General features: G+C 38.8%; 1 protein-coding gene across 1 annotated transcript in view; it reads right to left on the bottom strand.

The window, feature by feature from the left end:
* DYNC2H1 (dynein cytoplasmic 2 heavy chain 1) overlaps nucleotides 1-26,270 on the bottom strand; it is a 184,870-nt gene that overhangs the window by 53,729 nt on the left and 104,871 nt on the right. The window contains 10 exon segments of the mRNA XM_070749693.1: nucleotides 5,499-5,603; nucleotides 7,909-8,120; nucleotides 9,132-9,195; nucleotides 9,197-9,208; nucleotides 11,485-11,640; nucleotides 12,951-13,061; nucleotides 15,705-15,830; nucleotides 18,001-18,161; nucleotides 19,455-19,527; nucleotides 24,495-24,626. Coding sequence (XP_070605794.1) covers nucleotides 5,499-5,603; nucleotides 7,909-8,120; nucleotides 9,132-9,195; nucleotides 9,197-9,208; nucleotides 11,485-11,640; nucleotides 12,951-13,061; nucleotides 15,705-15,830; nucleotides 18,001-18,161; nucleotides 19,455-19,527; nucleotides 24,495-24,626 — 1,152 coding nt within the window.

Here is a 26,270-nt window from a genome sequence, read left to right as displayed (position 1 = left end):
GGAAGTAAATACACTATTTTTGGCTATGAACAGTATCACAAGCCTTCCCTTAACCCTTTAAACCCCTAAATTGCAATTTCTCATTCCATTAGCAACCATTCAGATTATTACTCACCATGTTTATTTATTAAAGTTTATTTTAAAAAATATTTACTAAAGGCAGATGAAAGTTTGGCGATGACATATGACGTCATCAGGTGAAAAAAACCATGGTATAGGGAAAAAACCGCAAAGTATTTTTTAATTAATATTTTTGAAAAACCGTGGTATAGACTTTTTGCAAGGTTCGAACCCGCGAAAATCGAGGGAACACTGTATTCATTTTTAAAAATCATAGTATATAGTGATGGTATGTTTTGTGGGAGATTTTATGATTGCAGTGTGCTACATTGTGCTGCAGCAAATTTTTGCATTCTGTACCAAAAAAAGAGAGCTATTCTAGAGCATTTAAACATTTGTTACTGTAAAAATGCTAACTATGCCATTCCCAAATTAAAAGTTTGATTAAGTAAAGACAATATTTAAATTGAATGTCTCAATATTTCTTGTTTTTAGCATGCTGCTGTAGAAGGATGAGATGTTTAAACAAAAATGATAGGAACATCAACATAATTTTTAAAAGTTGCATAAGATACTGATCCCAGGGAGATTGTCAATTTGATTTCACATTTTAGTAGAGAAGTACAAGGAGACAGAATAGTCACAATATACCATCCAGACAAAATACCCAGTGTACTCATTTAACACTGGGTTCAAATAAAGTGTATCTGAAATACATATTTCACTATGTATTGCAACATGAAAGTTCAGCAGTTTGAATGAAAATAATATCAAAATAGAACCTATAGAACTATAGGACATAACCATGGGGCTGGTTGGCTTCCCCAAAGCCCTCCTTTCACCTTTCAATTAATTAATTTTTAACAGTGCTTTAATCCCCCTTTTTTAATTTATTATTGTTTTTTCAATTATTGTATAAACATATTTCTCTATGAGATGGGGGGACAGGGGGCAAACATGAGATGATAGATACATAGATAGATGGATGGATGGATAAGTAGGTAGATAACATTGTTGTTCTGAAAAATCGCTTTAATTTTTAAAGTCTATTTTCTCTTGGTAAAGGCCGTAATTTTGTTTACTTTTAAAAAACTGATATATACAGCAATTAATCCATTCAGAGACATTTTGGATTGTAATGGCATATAAGCTCTCTATGCCATTACAGTCCAAAATGAATAAATTTGTAGTCCCTGGAGTTTACATTTAAAACCTTACTGTGACATTTTTCTTCTCATGGAGAGCGATAAGAGTTTATCCCTTATGCCTACCAAGATTGCCAAAAGAACTACACAAATGAATATCAGCTTAAGTTCCCCCTCCGTCCTATTCAATTTTCTCCATTTCTCAAAGAGCTGCCTGGACAGGTCCCTCCATTTTTCTTGGCATTTTTGTTTTTCAGAAATGCTTGCCATACCCTCCTTTCTAGGCTGAGAAAAAGGTCAAGATCACCCAGCTGGCTTTGTGTACAAGGCAGGACTAGAAGGGATGCTGGTCTTACCTGAACGCTTTTTCTCAGTGGGTTGCGGGATAGTCCAGGAATGGATTGCTACATTCTTATCTGCCTACTTACTGAGTCTGGGGGGGGGGGGGTGTTTGGCCACTCCTTCCTGCCTCTCTGCACATGCCCAGTTTTCAATGAAGTGATGGCTGAAAAAGAAGCTTGCACAGAATGTTAGATTATTATGGCTCCAAACCTCACAAGTGTACATCAGGCCGAGACTGGACTATCCCACAACCCATTGAGAAAATATTTGAGTTTAGTCTAGTTTAGTTTAATTGGATTTGTATGCCACCCCTCTCCGAGGACTCGGGGCGGCTTGAGTAAGATCAACACCCCTTCTCCAGTGTAATTGTGGAATAGTCCAGGAATGGGATATAGCGAAGTCTGGTGTCCCTAAGGGCATGTAGCCATTGGGTCTAGAGCCCCCATGTTGTGGACTTGTTGTAAAAACCCACTTCACATCGAAAGCCTCCGCAGAAGCGAAGACATCCAATTTATAATGCAATGCGGCTTCTTTCAGATCTGACTGAGTGGGAACCTGGGGCATGAGCAGAGAGGCATGGAGGAGTGGCTAAAAAAACCTAGATTCCATGAGTAGGCAGATCAGACTATAGCAACCCATTCCTGAACTATCCTACAACTACACTGAAGAACTGATGCCTTAACTATTCTACCAAACTTTCCCTTGATCTGCTTAGTTAGGGAAATGGAATTACTTCCCCTTAGAAGGGCCACTTACATAGAATTTAAATAGAAGGAAAGTCAGAGCAAAGCCATAATAGATTGTTTTGATATCCTACCTAAATTCTTGCTAGCCTGTACTTTTTTTAAAAAAATATATTTTTATTGATTTTCAAAAAGACAGACAAAGACATACAACACTAAACATTTAAGGAGCTACCATTGCTCCGCTTGCCGTAGAAGTCTAATACAAAAATATAAAAAAACTAACTGTAGTCAGATCAAAGCAGAAATGCCACACATGTAAGTTACATTCTTATTGAATTCAACTCTATATTTATAATATTAAACTTATTAATTAAATTTCTTTATATTTTAAGATATTCTATACTTATACAAAAGGAAAAGGGAGAGATTATTAGTAATATAAAAGAAAAAGAAATGAAAGAATATACACTTCTAAGTTAGTTATACTATATACTATTTCTTTCTATCTTATAGTTAATTGTTAATACCATTTTTAAAATTCCACCAGTCATATACTTTATTCCATATTTTATAAAATTATGTTTCAGTTTGATTATTTAAACGTTTGGTCATCATATCTAGTTCTGCACATTCTATGATTTTTTTAAATACTTCAGTGTCTTTTGGTATTGTCTTTTCTTTCCATTTCTGTGCAAATACTATTCTAGCCGCAACCAATATATGTATCATTAAATAATAAGTTTCTTTTTTATACTTTGTGTTTGAAATACCCAATAAAAAGAATTCAGGAGATTTTTTTAATCTTCTCCTTTGTTATTTCATTTATCCAATTCTCTACTTTGTTCCAAAATATTTTTGTCTCAGAACATGTCTACCACGCATGATAATATGTACCAATTTCTTTTTTACATTTCCAACAAATAGGCGATACAGATGGAAACATTTTGGAAATTCTATATGGTGGAAAGAGGTGCCATCTGTAAAACATCTTAGTTTGGTTTTCTTTAAAGGAAATTGATTTTGTTATTTTCCAATTATACATCCATATCTTTTCCCATGTATCTAAATTTATCTCTTTGCCTAAATTTTTCTTGCTAGCCTGTACTGAACTGCCAGTCAATATAAATTCTTCTAAAGGGATAGCATCAGAAGCTAATTTCAAGTTCTACAAAGATGGTTCTCTGTGCTGTAGGATGAGGCACAGATATAGGAGTGATATTTTCCCCTCTCATTCTTTGGACTCGGTTTCAGCTCTAATTGGCATTACATTTCCATTTTCACATTAATTATGCAGACAAAATTCAGAAGACAACTGGCTTGCTAATTTTATTCGGTTTTGTTGCTTTTTCTTTTTAAATGAAGCAAAGAAATGCTTATTAGAAATCCCCAAGGAATCTCCTAAAATGTAGCATGTGTGACCACGCACATTCTCTTAACCAAACTAAATTAGCTAGGGGTACCTGAACACACCTGTAAGTGGATCACAAGCTTCCTAACAGACAGGAAGCAGCAGATGAAGCTAGGAAAAATCACATCAGACACATGTACAATTAGCACAGGTGCCCCCCAAGGCTGTGTACTCTCACCATTTCTCTTCTCTCTATACACTAATGACTGCATCTCAAACGATCCATCTGTTAAACTACTGAAGTTTGCAGATGATACAACAGTGATCGGACTCATTCGAGACAATGATGAATCCGCATACAGACGGGAAGTTGAACAACTATCCTTGTGGTGTGACCAGAACAATCTAGAACTGAACACACTCAAAACCGTAGAAATGGTGGTAGACTTTAGGAGAAACCCTTCCACCCTTCCACCTCTCACAATACTAGAGAACACAGTATCAACAGTAGAGACCTTCAAATTTCTAGGTTCTATCATATCTCAAGACCTAAAATGGTCACCTAACATCAAAAACATCATCAAAAAAGCACAACAAAGAATGTTCTTTCTGCGCCAGCTCAGGAAGCTCAAACTGCCCAAGAATCTGCTGATCCAGTTCTACAGAGGAATCATTGAGTCTGTCATCTGCACCTCTATAACTGTCTGGTTTAGTGCTGCAACCCAACAGGACCGACACAGACTTCAGAGGACAATCGGAACTGCAGAAAAAGCAATTGCTGCCAACCTGCCTTCCATTGAGGACCTGTATACTGCACGAGTCAAAAAGAGGGCGGGGAAAATATTTACTCACCCATCACATCCTGGACACAAACTGTTTCAACTCCTACCCTCAAAACGTCGCTACAGAGCACTGCACACCAAGACAACTAGACACAAGAACAGTTTTTTTCCGAACGCCATCACTCTACTAAACAAATAATTCCCTCAACACTGTCAGACTTTCTACTAAATCTGCACTTCTATTCTACTAGTTTTTCTCATCATTCCTATCATCCATTTCCTCCCATGTTGACTGTATGACTGTAACTTGTTGCTTATATCCTAAGATTTTTATTCATATTGCTTCTTCATTGCTTATTTGACCCCTATGACAATCATTAAGTGTCATACCACATGATTCTTGACAAATGTATATTTTATTTTATATACTCTGAGAGCATATGCACCAAGACAAATTCCTTGTGTGTCCAATCACACTTGGCCAATAAAATTCTATTCTATTCTATTGTAACACCCCCCCCCCAATTTAAAAGCCAAAAACAAAATGGCGGCACATATGCAGTGTTGGAAGCTCAGTTTCTGTGCATGCGCAGAAGAAAATAAATTAAAAATTCAGAAATTTTTTGGGGGGGAAAAGTTGAGAAAAAAGATGGCAGCGCTCACAGACTGGGACTGCCCAATCTATTTCAGTGACGTTATTGTGATGTCACCAGTGGGTCAGTACCGGTTCGGTCTGAACTGAGAGGAACCCATCCGTTGTACATACTGAGAAATATCATTTATGTTTTCATGAATATACATTAGTATAGCAGCAATCACTTCTTATATTTAAGGAATCATTATGGTTTACATACCAGCAGCTGATAACCATTCAATATGTGCACAGAGACCTACCACATGGTCTGTTTGAGTCTCAGCTCTTTCATAATACGGAATGTTGCTAGTAATTTTTTTTTACTGTAGTTTTAAAGGAAACTAAGATTTGGTGGAACAGAATGCATTCCACAATTCTTTGTAAACTGATTTAACTTACAATAAAAAGGCACAGCCTCTTTATAAATGATATGTGCATTGTTGGTAGTAATTAACTTCTTCCCCATAAAACTCTACCAATAAGGAAAACTCCAAATCTTACCAAAGAACTAATCATTCGTTGAGATGAACGTGCAATATTGGCAGGCAAACCAAAAAAATCAGGCTTGTCATCTTCTGGAAGGCTTTCAATCACATGGCGGTAATCCTATGTAGAAAGCAGTAACAGTATATTTTGAAAATAAATTTTAGATTATTAAATTAATAAATTTTAAGGAATTACCTAAATCTGACAAGGTGCTGGGGAATGATTGATGCATCTTTAAAAACTAAAAAAAACCTCTGAACCTATTATTAAGCTTATTATTCAACTACTGAATAATTTTTGAACTATTACTCAACTTTATTATAAGTTATAAGTCCTCAGAGAGGGGCAACATATAAATCAAATGAATGAATGAATGAATGAATGAATGAATGAATGAATGTTTAGCTGAAAGTAATGTGAAACCTGAACTCTGAAAAAGACAGAAAGGAGAATGGTGGATCCCTACTGTGATGCCGGAGGTGACTATTATGCATCCCATGGATTGGAAAAATAATGGACACAGAAGTCCTTAGACTGAGCCTCACCAAATTTATGACTTGAAGCCAAGATCGCCAAACAGAGGCTGTGATACTTCGATCATGCCAGGAGAGCTGTCAATCATGATTGATTGAAAAGTCAATCATGCTGGGAGTGATCAGTGGGAAAAGGAAAAGGGGTCACCCTACTATCAGCTGACTGGACACTATAAAGAATGACACTGGGATGACCATGGTGGATCTGAAGGAGGTGGTATGAGACAGAGTGGCATGGAGGGTGCTGATCCATAGAATGGCCAAAGGTCGAACACAACTAAATGGCTATTAATAATTACTTTAAAATACAGTGATCCCCCGGGTATTGCGTTCCCGATCATTGCGAAATGGCTATATGGCGATTTTTGAACCCGGAAGTAAAAACACCATCTGCGCATGCGCGCCCTTTTTCCTATGGGCACGCATGCGTAGATGGCGCCGGGCAGATCAGCTGCTGGGCGGCTTCCCTGGGTCTTCCCCCTCTTGCTGGCGGGAGGGCGAGCGGCGGGCATCAGCGAGGAGTTTCCCCACCGCCCACGCAAACTCCTCGCTGCCGCTCGCCCGCCCTTCACCCGCCCACGCCGTTCATTCTCGCCGCTTCCCAGCTGAGTCCTGAAGCGAATTGGCTTCAGGACTCAGCTGGGAAGCGGCTCGCGAGCGAGGGGCGCGAGAGAACGGCTTCTCCGCTGCCTGCCTGCCCGCGCGCCCGCCGCTCACCCACCCTTCGCCCGCCCACGCCGTTCATTCTCGCCGCTTCCCAGCTGAGTCCTGAAGCGAATTGGCTTCAGAACTCAGCTGGGAAGCGGAGCGAGCGAGCGGCGTGGGCGGGCGAAGGGCGGGCGAGCGGCAGCGAGGAGTTTGCGTGGGCGGTGGGGAAACCCCAGCGCCGCTTCCCAGCTGAGTCCCCTTGCCAGGAACCCCAATCTTCGGCTCCTCGCTAGCGCTGCGGAAGTAAAAACACCATCTGCGCATGCGCAGATGGTGTTTTTACTTCCGCAGCGCTACTTTGCGAAAAACTGATCATTGCAGGGGGTCCTGGAACGGAACCCTCGCAATGATCGGGGGATCACTGTACATGCTTTTAGTTTTGTTTCTTGGTTAATAACAATGTTAAAGGGGGGGCTTAAAACTGTGGCTCCTTTCATGTTCAAATTCTGCGCATATGTGTGTGTCTGAGAGGCTGTGCATGGAAGTTCTGAAAATGCAATCAAGTGGTAGTTACTAAAAAGTTCATGCTTTAATCATACATGTCTGACTTATGGGGCAATAATTTTTAAAAAGTCAGTACATAGAAACATAGAAGTCTGACGGCAGAAAAAGACCTCATGGTCCATTTAGTCTGCCCTTATACTATTTTCTGTATTTTATCTTAGGATGGATATATGTTTATCCCAGGCATGTTTAAATTCAATTACTGTGGATTTATCTACCACGTCTACTGGAAGTTTGTTCCAAGCATCTACTACTCTTTCAGTAAAATAATATTTTCTCATGTTGCTTTTGATCTTTCCCCCAACTAACTTCAGATTGTGTCCCCTTGTTCCTGTGTTCACTTTCCTATTAAAAACACTTCCCTCCAGGACCTTATTTATCCCTTTAATATATTTAAATGTTTTGATCATGTCCCCCCTTTTCCTTCTGTCCTCCAGACTATACAGATTGAGTTCATTAAGTCTTTCCTGATAAGTTTTATGCTTAAGACCTTCGACCATTCTTATAGCCCGTCTTTGGACCCATTCAATTTTGTCAATATCTACAAGTACATAAAACACATCATCAGTAGCATCAATAGCTACTTTGGGAATCAAAAATAAACAATAACCTACCATTTTAATAAAGCCAAAGAGAATTAATTTTAGTGTGACCATCTGATAAGTAGGGAAAGTACTTACCAATATATTGCAAGAGTTAGGTAGAGAAATAGAATAAGGAAATCTGTTCATCTTCTTGCCCCGGAAATTTGAGTCAGCAATGACTCTGGAGTTAAAAAATTGTTCCAGGTAAGATCGCAGGACCCTCATATCAAAGTAATTATCTATGCGACCTCCATAAATAGCATTTTCCAATAAGCCATGAACAAACTCCCACTGAAAATCTTTGGTACCTGAAATGAGTAAATATAAAGTATGTTACAATGTAGTGCAATGATTTTTTTGGCAGATTATTTTTTCGTCAAACTTGAACTTAATGTAGAAAAGCAATAAATTCTGCTTTCATATGACTCATGCAGATGACCTAAGGCTTTCATTTAATTGTGACATTCTCCACATTACACATTCTTATGGAGCTCTAACAACTTTGACTAATGGATTCTAGCCAATTGGCTCTTATCTTATAGTCCAATGATGGTGAACCTTTATTCCTTCGGGTGCCGAAAGAGCATGCGTACACGCTATTGTGCATGCGTGAGTGCCCACACCCATAATTCAATGCCTGGGGGAGGCGAAAACAGCTTTCCCCACTGTCCTGAGGACCTCTGGGAGCTGGAAATGGCCTGTTTCCCAACTTCTGGTGGGCCCAGTAGGCTCGTGTTTTGCCCTCCCCAGGCTCCAACGGCTTCCCTGGAACCAGGAAAGAAAACACCCTCGCGCATTATCTTGGAGGCTCTCTGGAAGCCAAAAATGCCCTCACGGAGCCTCTGGGTGGGCCAAAAATCAGCTGGCTGGTACACACATGCACGTTGGAGCTGAGCTAGGACAATGGCTCACGTGCCATAGGTTCGCCATCACTATTATAGTCCCTCAAAACTGCTAAATATATGCAAAAATAAATATATAAATAAAACTGCCGAACATATAAATCTACAACTGGACAACAATGATAGTTATGAGGACAATTATATTAATATCTTTATTTATTCAGAGCCATCCGTTATATATAACTGTTCATATAACTCTTAGATATGAGCCTCAGATTGTTGTACAAAGGTTTTCTTACATAGAATAAATTCATGAATCATTAATGTGTGTACACTCCTTCATTTTCTAATAATTAATTTGTAGTCAACTTTCAAGAGTAATAAACATCATAATAAATAAAGGACCTACATATTTATTGTTTCAGAAAGCTAGGCCAGACAATGGAACAAGGATTTCTTAAGGATATGATGACTCACCATCAAAAAGTCTGTCAATAATATCATATCCTGCACGAAGATCAGATAAAGAAAATTCATAAAAATTTGGTCCAGCCCTTGAAAAAAGTATTAGCAAATGGTAAATATGAAATATCCATGTCACATTATCTATCTATCTATCTATCTATCTATCCATCCATCCATCCATCCATCCATCCATCCATCCATCCATCCATCCATCCATCCAAAAGCATCTATGCCAAATGTCATATGAAAAAACTTAATGGAAAGAAGAATAAACTAATTAAATACCAAGCAACTTCAAGTACATTCTCTAGTGAGCTATTGATTTTTACACACACATATACCGGTATATATTCGCTCTGGTAGAAGAGGCATGCTCCAGATCTCATTGGCTAAGGAATTGTGTCTGGTGGGGTCAAGAGAAGAATATTTTCTATCGTGGCTTTCACTCATGCTTTCCCCCTCCACCCCAAGGTAAGATTTGACCCTCTATCCTCTTGACTTTCCCAAAGAGCCATAAAACATAGTTTTGCCTACTGGTTTGGCATTCACCATTTTGGAGATGGCTAGCAGATTAATACAGCACCTCACCTCTACCCTGACACATTGGTTTTTTATCTGTTTTGATATTAATTTAATTGCTTTAGCTTTTAAAGCCTAATACCGGCAATTGTCAGGCTGAAGCCATCATTAACTTGGAGACTTTGGCCTGCCACACTTATGCTGTAGAATGTGTTCCTGTTGTGGGAATTTGGGATGGGCTGTTGCATGAGGGATGTAGAGATGCAGCCATAACAAATTCCTTCTAGATTCTCAAGGTTATCTTTTGTTCAATACCTGCCCGGAAGCTGATGGGAATAACGGACACGTTGGCAGAAGACTAGCCAATGTGATGAACTTGTGGGTATGGGAACAAGGGAATGAATTTTTAAACAGAGTGGAGAAACGCTCATAGCTTAGCTTCGGGTTTCTCCCAGACGTGCCAACATGGTTCTGCTAATAAATTAGAACTTTGAGGAATACTTTTGTCTCAGACTCTGATTTAATTTTCTATGCTATTTGGAACCCTGACAGAAAAAACATATAAATTTATAGTATAGTAAGCCATTCAGAGTCACTTGGTAGACAGATGGGCAGCATACAAATTTAATAAATAAATAACATAATACTAAGCAACAATGGATATAGTATATATTTCGAAAGGCTAAACATTTGGATGCATAATATAGGTCATTGGAAGACAGGTTTTTGTTCTTTAAAATTGTCATGCTTTTGAAATCAAAGACTTCTCACTAAAATAAACAAAAACCTGAATCAGGTTGTGCTGAGATACCGTATGTGTGTATATAGAATCAGCATCTCAACATTCCTGGTGAAATCAGCTCAACATTCTTAAGATTTTCCATGAGCATTAGCAGTGGAAAGCCTATTATCTATCACTCCCAGGCCAGTTAATCATACCCGACAATACATGTTAGGAGAGAAAAAAAGTTTGGTGGGAAGATATATTTTAGCCTGTGGCCAGTAAGCTACGAATTCTCTCTATGTTCAAAGATACTTGTGCAGAATTATATATAAATGCTGTAGAGTTGGAAAATGCTAAATTAATTTTATAAGGCTATTAAACAGCTTTTCTGTTTTGATGAGAAGAAGAAAAAAATCTTTAAAAGATAAAGGGGGAACATGTTGTTTTGAGCTGCTCTGAGTCTCCGGAGAGGGACAGCATACAAATCTAATAAATAAATAAATAAAACTTAAGATATCCAAACATGTAGGATGTAATTAATTAAAAAAAGGACAATATAAGATAACCTCGGGTTTTTATGAAAATAATTTTTTAACCACCACAGCCTCAAAGCAATCAATTTTGAAAAATGAACCCTTCTTCCCCTGCCATCTTTAAGGCACTTATCCAAAGCAAACAAACAGTAAGTATTTAAAATATACACATGCAGCGAATTAAAGCAACTTCAATCCCCTAAAAAGGAAGTTTGGAAAAACAAGCATTAATTCTAACTCTTTAATAGTTCATTTTAGCACAAGTAAATGGGTGAAGCTAATAGGATTAAATCATAGGATTTGAAGGTACAATATATAACAATGGGTGTGATGTAAATAATTTCTTTACAGTGCTTAGTAGAAATACTTGGTTTTAACAGAAGAGGAAAAATGAATTAAATTAGAATTATCCCCTTTAGGATTTTATAGTATTATAGCCTTTATTTTCAGAATTGGTTTTTATGATCTTGGCAATCAAAAAAGCAATTAGTATCCACAATAACTGTTAATACAGGGGAAAAACATTAATAGCACAACAGTACATTAAATGAGAAGGGGGGGAAAAACAGTAGCAATTAAAAAAAATTACCTGAGGGATATAATTCCTTCGTTCTTGACAAGCAGCATGAAACCAAGCCAGGCTAAAAAGAGCATGAGCTCGAGCTAAATTACCCTTTTTACTAATTTGTTCTGGCGTCCAAGATTCATATGTTCGCATTAGGTTCTTTTTGAGGCCTGGAGGTGCCTGGAAGAGAAAATAATATCTTACTGTAGCATTAAAGTACAGTGACTGGTATCACAAAGAATGCAAGCAAATGTCTGCTTGTACAATATATCCTTTTCCACTTTCTTTTTAGTTTAATGGGTGTCAACAAACTCAAACTCAATCCAGACAAGACGGAGTGGCTGTGGGTATTGCCTCCCAAGAACAATTCCATCTGTCCGTCCATTACCCTGGGGGGGGGGGGAACTATTGACCCCCTCAGAGAGGGTGCGCAACTTGGGCGTCCTCCTCGATCCACAGCTGACATTGGAACATAATCTTTCAGCTGTGGCGAGGAGGGCATTTGCCCAGGTTCGCCTGGTGCACCAGTTGCGGCCCTATTTGGACAGGGAGTCATTGCTCACAATCACTCATGCCCTTATCACCTCGAGGTTCGATTACTGCAACGCTCTCTACATGGGGCTACCTTTGAAAAGTGTTCGGAAACTTCAGATCGTGCAGAACGCAGCCGCAAGAGCCATCGTGGGGCTTCCCAGATTCGCCCACGTATCTACAACACTCCGTGGCCTGCATTGGATGCCGATCAGTTTCCGGTCACAATTCAAAGTGTTAGTCATGACCTTTAAAGCCCTACATGGCATTGGACCAGAATACCTCCGGAACCGCCTGCTACCGCACGAATCCCAGCGGCCGATAAGGTCCCACAGAGTTGGCCTTCTCCAGGTCCCGTCGACTAAACAATGTCGTCTGGCGGGCCCCAGGGGAAGAGCCTTCTCTGTGGCGGCCCCGGCCCTCTGGAATCAACTCCCCCCGGAGATTAGAACTGCTCCCACCCTCCTTGTCTTCCGTAAACTACTTAAGACCCACTTATACCGCCAGGCATGGGGGATTTGAGACACCTTTCCCCCAGGCTTATTATAATTTATGTTTGGTATGTATGTGCTGTTTGGTTTTTAATTATGATAGGGTTTTTAGTTTTTTTCTTAATATTAGATTTGTGCCTATATATATTGTTTTATCGTTTGTTGTGAGCCGCCCCGAGTCTTCGGAGAGGGGCGGCATACAAATCTAATAAATTATTATTATTATTATTATTATTATTATTATTATTATTATTATTAATTGGTTACATATGTTAGAAAGAGAGGCGGCAGGAAGTCGCAATGGGGCCAAGGAAGCAAATGGCCCCACAAGTAGAGCATGCTTTTCAATGGATAGACAAGATTATAGTGGAGAAAAGGACAGACCAATCCCATGTATTAGAGGACCCTGTTTGAAATTGTAATTATTTTGCCAATAAGTCTGGAGTTCCTTAGAGTTTCAATTCTTACTTCGTATGTTATCTTCAGACTTGATTGGAGCAAAATGGGAGAAAAACTGGGATGGACTTCAGCTGTCAACCAGAGACGAAACCCAGGCTGGGGCTGTAGGTTATTCAGTTCCTATTGTAAAAGAATTGATGCAGAAACGGTAAATAAATGTTTTACATTCTAATGTCAAATTACTCTCTGAAAAATATGGACAACCATTAAATTTAATATGCTGAAATATGATAATAGAAAGGCAAATCCATTTCTTCATAAATTTAACAATCCTTTTTTTTTTACTCCTGACATTTGATGACTATATTCCCTTATATAGTCATTTATATTCACTTTTCTCAACTGAGAAAAATCAGGATTTGTAACAACATTTTGTCTTCCATTTGATCATTATTTTCTGAGTACAGATGTCAAAGGGAAGAAAGGAATACAGTACATGCAAATAAAAATTTCAGATATAAAAAGAGAAACAATCTTCCAAAAGCAATTTTTGCTTTTATTATTTGAATACCTTGAATTGAAGGATTTATGCCAAGTGTAACTATATTTTTCTGCCAGTTAATTTCTGAAGTATAGATATATTTATTTGGTATGAACTACAAGTTATCCTCTGAATGAATCAACTGTGGCTTTTAAAAATATTTTAAAAGTATGTTAACATTTTTTCACCAAATTCTGCCTTTATTATAAATACCGCTGTAGTGATGGGGTTTATATTTGCAATGCACATATTTCTAGGGGAATAATTTTAGGGAGTTGGAAAATTTGACATACATCATCACAGATTTACATCGCTGTAACTTTTACAACAAGAGTTGCCTCAAATATACTTGGGAGCAATTGGCAACAGGGATACAACTCCTGCTAAACCATACTTCTGAGGTTTTAGAAGTGCTACACCTGAATAATTTACAAATCCTTTAAATAAATTTATTTAAAATAAATCACCAATGCTAATTTGACATGCACAGTATACAGCAAACTGTAGGGCAGCTACCCATTGGTAACTGATGACTACTTTTCCAAGGCATAAATGTCAGAGAGTCTCTGAACCTTCTTTAACGCTAGACTCTAGAACTTGGATACAAACAAAACTGTGTGCACTATACCACAATGCTTGCTTGCTTCCCTCCATCCCTAGTGGAGCAATCAAAGATAGGAAATAATTTAAGAGGAAACCAAATATAACCAATTGGGGTGGCGTGAAGACTCAGTAATTAAGACGCTGGGCTTATCAGCTGGAAATCAGATGGTTATACAGAGGCAAGCATCCATCTTCTCCTAGTTCCTGCTCACGTAGCAGTTCAAAAGCATGCAAACGTGAGTAGATAAATATGGTGGAAAGGAAACAGTGCTCTGACACCTCATGCTGGCCATCTGACTGTGGAAGCATGTTTGGATGGAGCTGGCTCAATGGCCTTAAAATGGAAATGAGTGCTGACTCTATAATCGACAATGACTAGTGGAGTAAAATCTGCCATAATGGCGCAGAGGTTAGAGTGCAGTACTGCAGGCTACTTCTGCTGATTGCTGGCTGCTGGGAGGCTCGAGGTTGACTGAGCCTTCCACCCTTCTGAGGTCAATGACAAAAATGGGAGGGGGCAATATGCTGACTCTGTAAGCCACTTAGAGAGGCCTATAAATCACTATGAAACGGTATATGAGCCAGGGTGGCGCAGCAGGTAGAGTGCTGTACTGCAGGCCACTGAAGCTGACTGTAGATCTGTAGGTCAGCAGTTCAAATCTCATCACCGGCTCAAGGTTGACTCAGTCTTCCATCCTTCCGAGGTGGGTAAAATGAGGACCCGGATTGTGGGGGCAATAGCCTAGCTCTGTTTAAAAAAGGGGCTATTGCTAACATGTTGTAAGCTGCCCTGAGTCTAAGGAGAAGGGCAGCATAAAAATTGAATGAATGAATGAATGAATGAATGAATGAATGAATGAATAAATAAATAAATAAATAAATATAAGTCTAAGTACTATTGCTAAGTGCTATTGCAGGAATGTCTTTCCTTTCCTTTTTTCCTTCCAGATACAAACAAGGTGGATAGAGAGTGAACAGAATGTGGATACACAGCTATATAGCAGAGAAAAGGTTTATTCTTCTGAGCCTCTTTTATATTGTTTATGCATGGTATGTTATGTACATGTTTTTTAAGTTATGGGTTTTTAGTTTTAATTATTAGATTTGTATTGTACTTTTTTTTTCTATTACTGTTGTGAGCCGCCCTGAGTCTATGGAGAGGGGCGGCAAAAAATATAAATAAACAAACAAACAAACAAACAAACATACATACATACATACATACATACATACATATATATAGGACTAGAAAGGAAACTTACAAAGTCCAAGCCTTTGCTGATGATGTCATTTGTATCACAGAAGAACCCCTGACCACAATCCCTAAACTAATGGAAGTAATATATTGTTTCTGGCTTCTTATCTTGCATGATAATAAAAGTGCAATAAGAAAAATGTCACATTAGGTGAGGTGTACTGCTGGTTGGGAGGGGTTGCATGGGTTGGTTAAGGGTTGATGCCATTGCTGGTAGGCTGTGTGGTTGATTCGAATTCTACGAAGCTCAAAGGTTGGTTGTAGGTTGATGTGTTTGTTGATGGAATTGTCTGTGGAGTTTTTATTAATTTTATTAAGTTGACAGATGATCTGTCCTGGACACTACAATAATATTGATAACATTTTTTCCCCATTTGCCATGGAAAACAGCCTAAAAATTACCGAATTCTGCAAAATAACTTACCTTTTCCAATATAGGCAGCCACGATACAACAAGGTGCAAATTCTTCAAGCACAACCATTCTCCATTCCGGGCACAATCTTTTACCGTCTGAATAGCTAGATCAGCTTGACCTTGGCCCATGGCCACCTACAAAAAACAGTGGAATATTGTTCTTTAATCATAGGGGGGAAATGTATATATTTGTAGGAGTCTTGCAGATTAAGCACTGAAGTAATGAATTCTAACACTGAGACTACATTGAAATTGTAAAAATAGCACAAAATGTCAAGTGTAAAATTACTGTCGTTGATATGTAGATAATTTTGGATCATATTTGTAATTAACGGAAATCATTATCCAGTAGTCTCATGGAAGATGAATTATCTCATGCATAAAATATAATAGAGGCAACATATCAATTAAAATATCATTGTCATTTGTCTTGTATCTTTATTATTTCCAGAATTGTTTCAGTATAGCTTTTAAAGAGGAGAAAGGTCTTTTATTTATTTTTTTAAGAAGAAAACATATTAATCATTTGTCCTTCTTAACCCTGACCATAACTAGTCTGTATGAAGTTGTGTGGCTCAGCAGCAACATGTTCACTGGTCAGTATCTGCCTAACTTCTGGATCTGGAAGTTTTACAGGAACTTAGTCCTGTTATTCTCCACCACCTTCTGTAGAATCTTCCATCTAGATATAGGAGGAGCTGGTTCGTACACTATAAACAACACCAGCTATTTGACTCTATCATTCAGTGTATGCCCTTCCTGTCTACTATTTGCACCTGCCACAGCCTGTGTTGTAATATATGTGGTATTCTGAACAGTCTGCACCTCAAATCTTGCCTAGAGAAGTAGAACCTTGCTTCTCTGGATCTGGGCCAGTATTTATGCTGCTGTGATTAGTGCCTCAATGTTGTCTTTTAGCTTAGATCTTTCTAATCGCCTGTAGGACTTCTCAATGTCTGCCACCTCAGCTATCTGTCAATGGTACACTAAAGATGTATGCATGTATACAGTGGTACCTCATCATACGAACTTAATTGGTTCCAGGAGGAGGTTCGTAAGGTGAAAAGTTCGTAAGATGAAACAATGTTTCCCATAGGAATCAATGTAAAAGCAAATAATGCGTGCAAATCCTGCAGGAAAATCCCAAACTTTAGAAGGGAGGCGAACAGAGGGCAGGGAGGAGCAGCTAAAGGGGCGGGTGGAAGAAGCTAGGCTAAAGGGTGAGTGGGAAGGAAGAAAGGCAAGGGGGGCGCCCCTCCCTTTTCTTTCTTCAAAAGACACCCTTTCAGTTGCAAGCAGGTTGTTCTCTGCAAAAATTTTCCTCCCCCAAGCTGCCCCTCCCTCCTCCCTTTTCTTTCTTAAAAAGACACCCTTTCAGTTCCTTTGCAAGCACGTTGTTCTCTGCAAAAATTTTCCTCTCCCAAGCTGCCCCTCCCTCCTCCCTTTTCTTTCTTAAAAAGACACCCTTTCAGTTCCTTTGCAAGCCCGTTGTTCTCTGCAAAAATTTTCCTCTCCCAAGCTGCCCCTCCCTCCTCCCTTTTCTTTCTTAAAAAGACACCCTTTCAGTTCCTTTGCAAGCACGTTGTTCTCTGCAAAAAATTTCCTCTCCCAAGCTGCCCCTCCCTACTCCCTTTTCTTTCTTAAAAAGACACCCTTTCAGTTCCTTTGCAAGCACGTTGTTCTCTGCAAAAATTTTCCTCTCCCAAGCTGCCCCTCCCTCCTCCCTTTTCTTTTTTAAAAAGACACCCTTTCAGTTCCTTTGCAAGCACATTGTTCTCTGCAAAATGTTTCCTACTCCAAGCAGCCCCTCCCTTTTCTTTCTTCAAAAAAGGGGAAAAAAAGAAACCCCTTAATCCCAGCAGCAGCTGCTTGGGTTCGTAAGGTGAAAATAGTTCGGAAGAAGAGGCAAAAAAATCTTAAACACCGTGTTCGTATCTTGAAAAGTTCGTTAGAAGAGGCGTTCGTAAGATGAGGCACCACTGTATTCATGTACCGTGTTTTCTCCAAAATAAGAACCTGTCTTATATATTTTTTTGAACTCTGAAATAAGCCCTCGACCTTATTGCCATGCACTCAAAAGCCCGATTGGGCATATTATCAAGGGATGTCTTATTTGGAGGGAAACAAGGGGTGTGTGTGTGTGTGTGTGTGTGTGTGTGTGTGTGTGTGACACAAACACACCAAGGAGCAAATGTAGTCAATAAGGTGAAATAAGATAATGTGACAAATTATGTATTCTACTCAAGAACCAGAAACATCAGGGGAACGAGCATATCGCTTCGACTGATGTATGACAGTGTTTCACCTGGTGGTAGCATTCTCCATTTCTTTCAGTGCTTGCAAGCTCCTGCAATTCTTGAGAAGGATCAGCACCAGGGGAAATAATAATCAAGATTGGTTCAATTTCCAATGTTTCCTTGTACAGACGTTTCAGATTCAGTGGGGGTGGCGTCAGCTCTTTAATCCCTAGAAATGAAAGTATTTATAATAAAAAAGTAACAGAATTCCAGTAAACCCACAAATACATTTTGAATTGCTATTGTCAACTGAATTGTTCAGAGAACACAACTGCCCTGAATTTATCTATCTGTCTGTCCATCCATCCATCCATCCATCCATCCGATTTCTATGCCACACTTCTCCTGGGACTTGAAGAAATCTAATATTAAATACTCTAAAATATCAATACTAAAATACATAAAAATCTAATTTAAATTATATTGTAAAACCCCTATATATTAATAATCCAATCATCCACATTCATATCATACTTCACTCGTAGACTGGGGTAGATATTAAGATTTCAGTGTCGGCAGAAATGTGTTTTCAAGGCCTTATGAAAGACTGGGAGGGTGGTGGCGATATGAATCTCCAGGGGGAGTTGATTCCAGAGGGCCAGGGCCGCCACAAAGAAGGCTCTTCCCTTAGGCCCCGCCAGATGGCATTGCCTGGCTGATGGGACCTGGAGAAGGCCAGCTCTGTGGGACCTAACTGGCCGAAGACAGTCCCGTAGATATGGAAAAAAGCTTTTGGTGTAGTGGCAACATTATTCCCCCGGCAGATTAGATTAGCTCCAACCTTACTGGCCTTTCATAAGGAGATTGGAATATATGGCAAGTCAATGAGATGATTATGTTGATTTGATTTGATTTATTGAATTTCCATGCCACCTATCTCCCCTACAACTCTGGGTTATGTTGACGGATTTTATCATGTATTTATTGTTATGCTGAAGTTTTGCTGTAATTTTAGCTGTCATTAGCTATCGAAAGACAAAATGGGTGGCTTACATGATGTAACATAATGTAACAATGTAATGTAATTTATTAGACTTGTTTACCATCTATAATATAACAATAATACATAGTTATATGTTATAGTTATATACACATTCAGGGGCTGCCATAAAGAAGAGGGAGTCAAGCTACTCTCCAAAGCTCCTGAGGATAGAGCAAGAAGCAATTGGTGGAAACTAATCAAGGAGAGAAGCAACTTAGAACTAAGGAGACATTTCCTGACAGCTTGCCTCCAGAAGTTGTGAATGCTCCAACACTGGAAGTTTTTAAGATGTTGGATAACCATCTGTTTGAAGTGGTGTAGAGTTTCCTGCCTAAGGAGAGGGTTAGACTAGAAGACCTCCAAGGTGCCTTCCAGCTCTGTTATTTCCAACTTTCTAACATGCATGTGAAAGCCTGCCTTTAAATGAATTAAAGTGGAAATATATACTTTACATGTATTCTAAAAAATCTAGCAACTCACCCAAAGTTTTACAAGCAAAAAGAGTCATTGCACTCTGTAGCCTATCTGGCCTGACAGCCTGGACCACAAGGACCTGCAAATAAAAATGTTAGGATTCTCAGCTGATTAAGCAAACATCATCTAACACTTCCACATGCTTGGCATAAAGATTTGGATGAGTGAAATGTATCATAAAAGATGAGGATTTTCAAAATTACAGGCTTTATAAAAAATGTGATAAAAGCTGCTTCCAATATTATTTATGCAATAAATTAATCCACTGCTTAATTAGTAGCAGAGATAAGCAATGGAAAATAATAACCCTTGTACAATTATGGTATGCAGAAAACGCATAGCGTTAAAAGTTCCTGGAACTTAGAAACATGCAATGACATTTATGGAAATTATTTTGGATAATTATTCCCAGAGTTCTCTTTACCTGGGCTGGTTGCCATTTATGAGACAACAGACTCACTCACTACTATTCCATTCTTTTCTCAGACTCCCTACAATCTTTCATAACAAGGTTGATTTCAGTTTTGATACAGCACACCATCACCTCAATTCCAGGCAAATATGGCAATATTTCTAGCTCTTGTCTTTCATTCAAGAAAGTTTTCTGGTTGATTTACTCTTGGCATTGAGCAGTTAAAAGAAACATTTCTCTTATATTTCATACTTCGGATCTTAAGATACAGCAGATATCTAATAGTGATAGCGCATTCCTTAGTTAATATTAACAGATAATGTATTATTTATAAAAGCTTAAGTGCAGGGCATGAATGAGAAGGTAGATAAATGATTTAAATCAGCACTGATCAGCCTCTTTAAAAGAGACAACTCCAATTAAAATCCGATTAAAATTGGCAGCCCTTAATCTATGAGTTCTAAATGAATATACAGTATTAATTGCGCTGTTCAGTTGATATTTTACTCTCCACCTTATTAAATGGCAGCTTCAGTGAGCTGAAAAAAGCTACCAGGAAGCCAAATTTAGGGAAAATAAGCCAACCTGTAAGAATTAACATCAAAAGGATAGCAACAATTTCAATAGTTACACAGTAAACTTTTTGTTGATATGTGTGGGTTGTTATGAAAAGTAGGTATATGACTATTTGCTGAGTAGTTGTTTAGGCTAAGATCTGTTTGGAATACATAGTCCAAGCACATATTTATTCTGAGCTACACAGAGCAAGAAAAAAACCTTAAATGCATGATTGGGTGTCTTATGATTAAACATAGTGAGAAGTACAAAGATGACGGATTCTGAATGTGGAACAGTCCATGTTTTGATACTGTCGTGAATAGATCTTGGGAAGAAATAAGCAAGGGAAGAAATTATAAAAGTTAAAGAAACAAAAATGAAATGATAGGAAGAAAAGGATGCTATACATGAGTGATGGTGAACCTATGGCATGTGTGCCACAAGTGGCACATGGAGCCATATCCGTTGGCACATGAGCTCAGGTCAGGTGCCAGGTAATGTTTGGGTCTTTTGGGCCCACTGGTAGTTTCTAAACAGGCTATTTCCAGGTCCCAGAAAAGGTGGGGAATGCCCATATTTGCTCTCCCAAGCTTAAAAGCCTTTCTTCCCCACATGCATCAGTGCTTCCCCCCCACCCCCGTGCTCCTCCCCTTTTTGGCACGCAAACCAAAAACAGTTTGCCATCACTGCTACTCTAATATAGATTATTCCCTCAGATGGAAAGCTTACATAAAAAAACAGATGTGATGGCTGCTTGGAGCAGATTGAAAAGAATTTCATTTAAAAAATGCCAAAAGTCTCTGATGTTGAGCTAATGGGAATTATGGGGGGGAGGGAGATAAAAAGTTGCGCAGTAGATTGATAAAAGAGGCTGTCGATGAGGGTAGAAATACAGTAGTCCCTCACCTATCGCTGGTGTTACGTTCCAGACCCGCCCGCAATAGGTGAAATCCGCGATGGGGAATTTATCGACTGATAGTACTTATTTAAGTATTTATATTGTAATTGTTTGGTAAGTTTTCATTGTTTTAAGTGTTTATAAACCCTTCCCACACAGTATTTATTTTAGATACAGTATTTAAATACAGTATTTACAATTTTAGATTTTTTTTTTTTGAAAAACCTGCCGATCGAGTTCGGCGGGCTGTTTAAATCTGCCGATCGACTACCTCAGAAACCCGCGAACCAGCGAAGATCCGCGAATGATTTTTCTCATTAATATTTCTTGAAAACCCGCGATGAAGTGAAGCCGCAGTAGGTGAAACGCGGTATAGCGAGGGACTACTGTATAAGAAAAAGATTTTTGCAAAAAAAATATGAAGCAAATGTGACAAAATATTCTCTGTCATATTTACTAGGTGCCAAAAAGATTCCTTAAAAATGCAGGGTAATAAAGTAACCATATTGGAAATGTAAACAGAATAGGGGAACACTTAATCATGCTTTGCCTCAATTTACTTCAATATCTATACACTTGTTAATCTGATATTACAAAGATCAATGTAATTTAAAGATGTGAGTGTAGGAGAATATTGAGTATGGTAATCAATAGAAAGACTGTCCTTCAGCAGATTTATAATTTGCAATCAATCTATGTCTATTTTATGTTTATGAGCTGGATGTATCATGAAAAGGGTGATCAATATTATCAATACAGTATGTATGTATGTGTATATATATATATATATATATATATTTGTTTTCGTAGATTTTCACGGGTACAGGTATGACGGTCTTGGTATATTCGGGTTTCTTCCCGTGTAGGATTTGGAAATTTCTGGCGACGTTTCGATGAGGTCCCACTCATCATCTTCAGGCTGGTGTTTCTGTCCTTGTTCTCAGGCGAACACTGCGAGACCTTAGCTGCCTTCCTTCTATAAATACTGGTGGCTGGGTGTGGTTTGATGGCTCAGCAATTGCCTGCTGTGTAGAAACTTCCTGGTGAGTCAGAGGGGTAACAATTGGGGTCGTTGATGTAGCTGAGGTATGCTGATTAGTTAATGGTTGTAGATTAGGCGTGATGTCCTGAGTAGTTAGAACTTGCAGGCTGCTTGATTGCTTTACAATGTGTGTCCTGAGTCTGGTTTCTGTGGCTGGGATATGTTTGAGGGCTGGTTTCCAGATGTCTGGTAAGCGAGAGGTATCATCCCGCTTGTTCATATTTTGGGGATGTTTTTCTATCTCGATAGCTTCCATGATTATTCTTTTGCTGTAGTGTTCTGTTTTGGAAATTAATTTGGTACTGTCAAAATCAATTTCATGTCCTGTGGTTTTGAAGTGTTGGAAAAGGGAGGAGGTTTTTTCTTTTTTCTTTAATGCATTCTTATGTTCTGCAACACGTGCATTTACTCTCCTGTTTGTTTGTCCAATATATGTGGCTGGGCAGTTTTTACACGGTATTTGATAAACTCCCTGGTTTTCAAGTTGGATATTGTCTTTCGGGTTTCTTAGGATGTTGGCTATTTTTTTATCTGTACCAAAGGCTGTCTTGATGTTGTGTCTGCGGAGAATTTTACTGATTTTATCTGTGGTGCCCTTGATGTAAGGGAGGAGGGCGATGCCATTGTCCTGTTCTGTGTCTTGGTTCTTGGGGGGTGTCTCTTTTTGGATTAAGTTGTTGATTGCCTCTCTTTGGAATCCATTGGAAATTAATACATTAGTGAGACTGTGTAATTCAGGTTCCAGGTGGTCTTTGTCGGCTAGGCGTTTGGTTCTGGAAATGAGGGTCTTGGCTACGGAATTGATCTGTGCGGGGTGGTGGTGGGATTTTGCGTTCAAGTAGCGGTTGGTGTGTGTCTTCTTCTGGTATACGGTGTGTCCTAGGGAGCCATCGGGTTTTTTGTAGATTAGGACATCCAGGAAGGGAAGTTTGTTGTTGGTTTCTATTTCCATGGTGAATTGTATTTTGGGGTGTAGGCTGTTGAGATGTGTGAGAAAGCTGTCCAGTTTTTCTTTCCCATGTGGCCAAATTACGAAGGTGTCATCTACATATCTAAGCCAGAGTTTGGGTTTGTATTCAGATTTGTCCAAGGCATTGGTTTCAAAATATTCCATGTATAAGTTTGCGATGACGGGTGACAGGGGTGATCCCATGGGGGCTCCTTCTATCTGTTTGTATCTCTGTCCATTGTGGATGACACCCAGCCACCAGTATTTATAGAAGGAAGGCAGCTAAGGTCTCGCAGTGTTCGCCTGAGAACAAGGACAGAAACACCAGCCTGAAGATGATGAGTGGGACCTCATCGAAACGTCGCCAGAAATTTCCAAATCCTACACGGGAAGAAACCCGAATATACCAAGACCGTCATATATATATATATATATATATATATATATATATATATATATATATATATATATATTATGAAAAAGTTGAACAGTATGAATTTAATGTGGTCAAGATATTGGAAGCTAAGTTGAATAAAGAAAACCAAAATGGTGAAGCTCCTGGTTATAGGAAATCTATTCTTGCAGGTATATTAAGCCAACTGGTTAAGAAAGAGACTAGAAGGCAATCTGGTCTGTAATTGAAATTTAGAATCCAGTTCAACAACAGAGTCAATCTTACCACTCCCTTGACATCACTGCAGAGATCAGAACTTCTTGTAAAAATCAACTGATTTTTCAGTCTTCACATTATTAACATGAATATTTAAAATATTCACATTTTCCGTTCTGGCTCAATCAATGTTTTTTAACTGAGAAGACCAGTGACTGAGAAAGAGATGTTAATATGGAAGGCTTGCATGTTCAATTGGTGACTTATGGATCCTTCATAACAGGAATTGGAGGGGGAAGCATCTAAAACTGCTTGCCTTGGCTTAACAACATGAAAGATTTGAATCTACAGCTCCAGTAGGCTCACATTTAACAAATTGAGTCACATTTCCTTTGGTATTTTATAAGATTTATCACGCCATAAAAACTGCAAAAGCATGCTTTGAATAAACATGAAATCCAGCAGTGTAAAAGAAAAAAAGGATGAGGATATATTCTGTCTCCTTCTCCTCTCCTGCCCCACCCCCAAAGATTTGCATATGATTTATACTTGTTTGAAATTGTAGGCCCAGAAATACCTGCTGAAACAGAGAGAGTCTATTTGCTATAATAGATGGAAATTCTTGTTCACACACTGAGCTCCGCGAGAAAGGCTGCCACAGGGCTGCATCTTGAAAGCAAACTGATTGATACAAAGGTGGAAGAGAGATCTATAAAACAAATCAACAGGTTTAATTGTAAGAGGGGGGGGGGATCTGTTTTTCATGCTGAATTGAAAAAAAAATAATTAATTGTCATATAATTTCAATTCTCCAGCAATGTATTCATTGCAATTGTGTAAAACCATGCCGGAATAGTTGTTTTCATTAATTTTCAAGGAATGGTTCTCATGTGGCTTAATAAGCATACCTGGTGTGTTGAGACAATATAACAATTGTAAAACCATATGTGTAGAAGTGGGGTTTCTTATATTAAAGTAGAATTCTAATCAAAACCTCAGTGGGAGCCTGGATGAACTAAACTAGCTCATTTTCATAATGCTAAATATTATATTTAAACCCTTTCCTTATACCTAATCTCAAAAGAGCTTAATATTACATATTTATATATCAAAAGAAAACAATATATGCAGTTCAGGCTAAATTATGGAGTTCTTGGTGCTCTCTGATCTTGGTTGTTTGCTTGAAGACATTTTATTACTCAACTAAGTAACATAATCACTGTAAGTAAATGTGGGGTTGCACCTTGTTTAGATACTGTAGCTTGCCCTGCCAGTGTTGATGGGGTGTGGGTTTTCCCCCCCTTGATAGTGCTAATTCTCAGGGTATTCATTTTGTTTCTATTACAATTAGATACTAAAGTGAATGGAATTGTAAAAATATTTATTAATAATATTCTAAATTCATTGAAACATAATGATGGAACATCATTTTTTTTCTGAATAAGCAGAACAGAATATGGAATATTACAATCATAGGTCAATCAAATACTGTTATTTGCAAAAATATTTCTAATTATATTATTTGGTCCATACATAATGGTTTAAAGATCATTCTGAAACATCAACTGTAAAGAACAGATTTAGGATTTTAAAGGATGCATTTTTAGAGACATGACACTTCCTTACTCCTTTCTGGGCTCAGCTTAAAGTGTTGATTTTGGGTTTTGAATTTAGCTAAGCATGGTAAAATGAAGATTAAAAAAGGAACCTAACATGATTAGAAAAAACAGACAAGGTTTTCAAAATTCAAGTACAGTGGTAACTCTACCTACAAACGCCTCTACTTAAGAACTTTTCTAGATAAGAACTGGGTGTTCAAGATTTTTTTGCTTCTTCTCAAGAACCATTTTCTACTTAAGAACCTGAGCCCGGAAAAATTTCCCAGGAAATTTGAGAGCGGCACGAAGGTCCGGCCAGTTTCCTGCCATTCCCCCTTGAATCACGGCCATCTCAGGCTTTTCTGGACTGCCAGAGGAGCCTTTCGGTGGCGCTTAGGGAGGCTTTGGCAATCCAGAGTGAACAAAGCATTTTCCTTTCTCTGGGAGCTTGGAGAGGGAATAAACCTCTGCCAGTGCCCCGAGAAAAGAAATGTTCCCTTCGCTCTGGGCAACCCAGAGCGAACGGGGAGTTTTCCTTTCTCTGGGCGCTTGGAGAGGAAATAAACCACTTTGCTGTGGTGACTCCCCCGCGCTGCCTCCTATACACCTGGAGCGAGGTTGCCTCCCAGAGCGTCTGGGCACAAAAGGAAAAAGGAGCCACTTTGCCCCGGCCAGATCAACCTGGCTTCAGCCAAACCAAGGAGTCACTACAGTGAAGAAAAGGCGCCGGCTACAAAGCGAGCGAGAGGTGCAGG

Source organism: Erythrolamprus reginae, chromosome 4 (genome assembly GCF_031021105.1).
Source record: "Erythrolamprus reginae isolate rEryReg1 chromosome 4, rEryReg1.hap1, whole genome shotgun sequence".
In the NCBI taxonomy this organism is placed as follows: Eukaryota; Metazoa; Chordata; class Lepidosauria; order Squamata; family Dipsadidae; genus Erythrolamprus; species Erythrolamprus reginae.
This window is presented reverse-complemented; position numbering and strand designations above follow the sequence as displayed.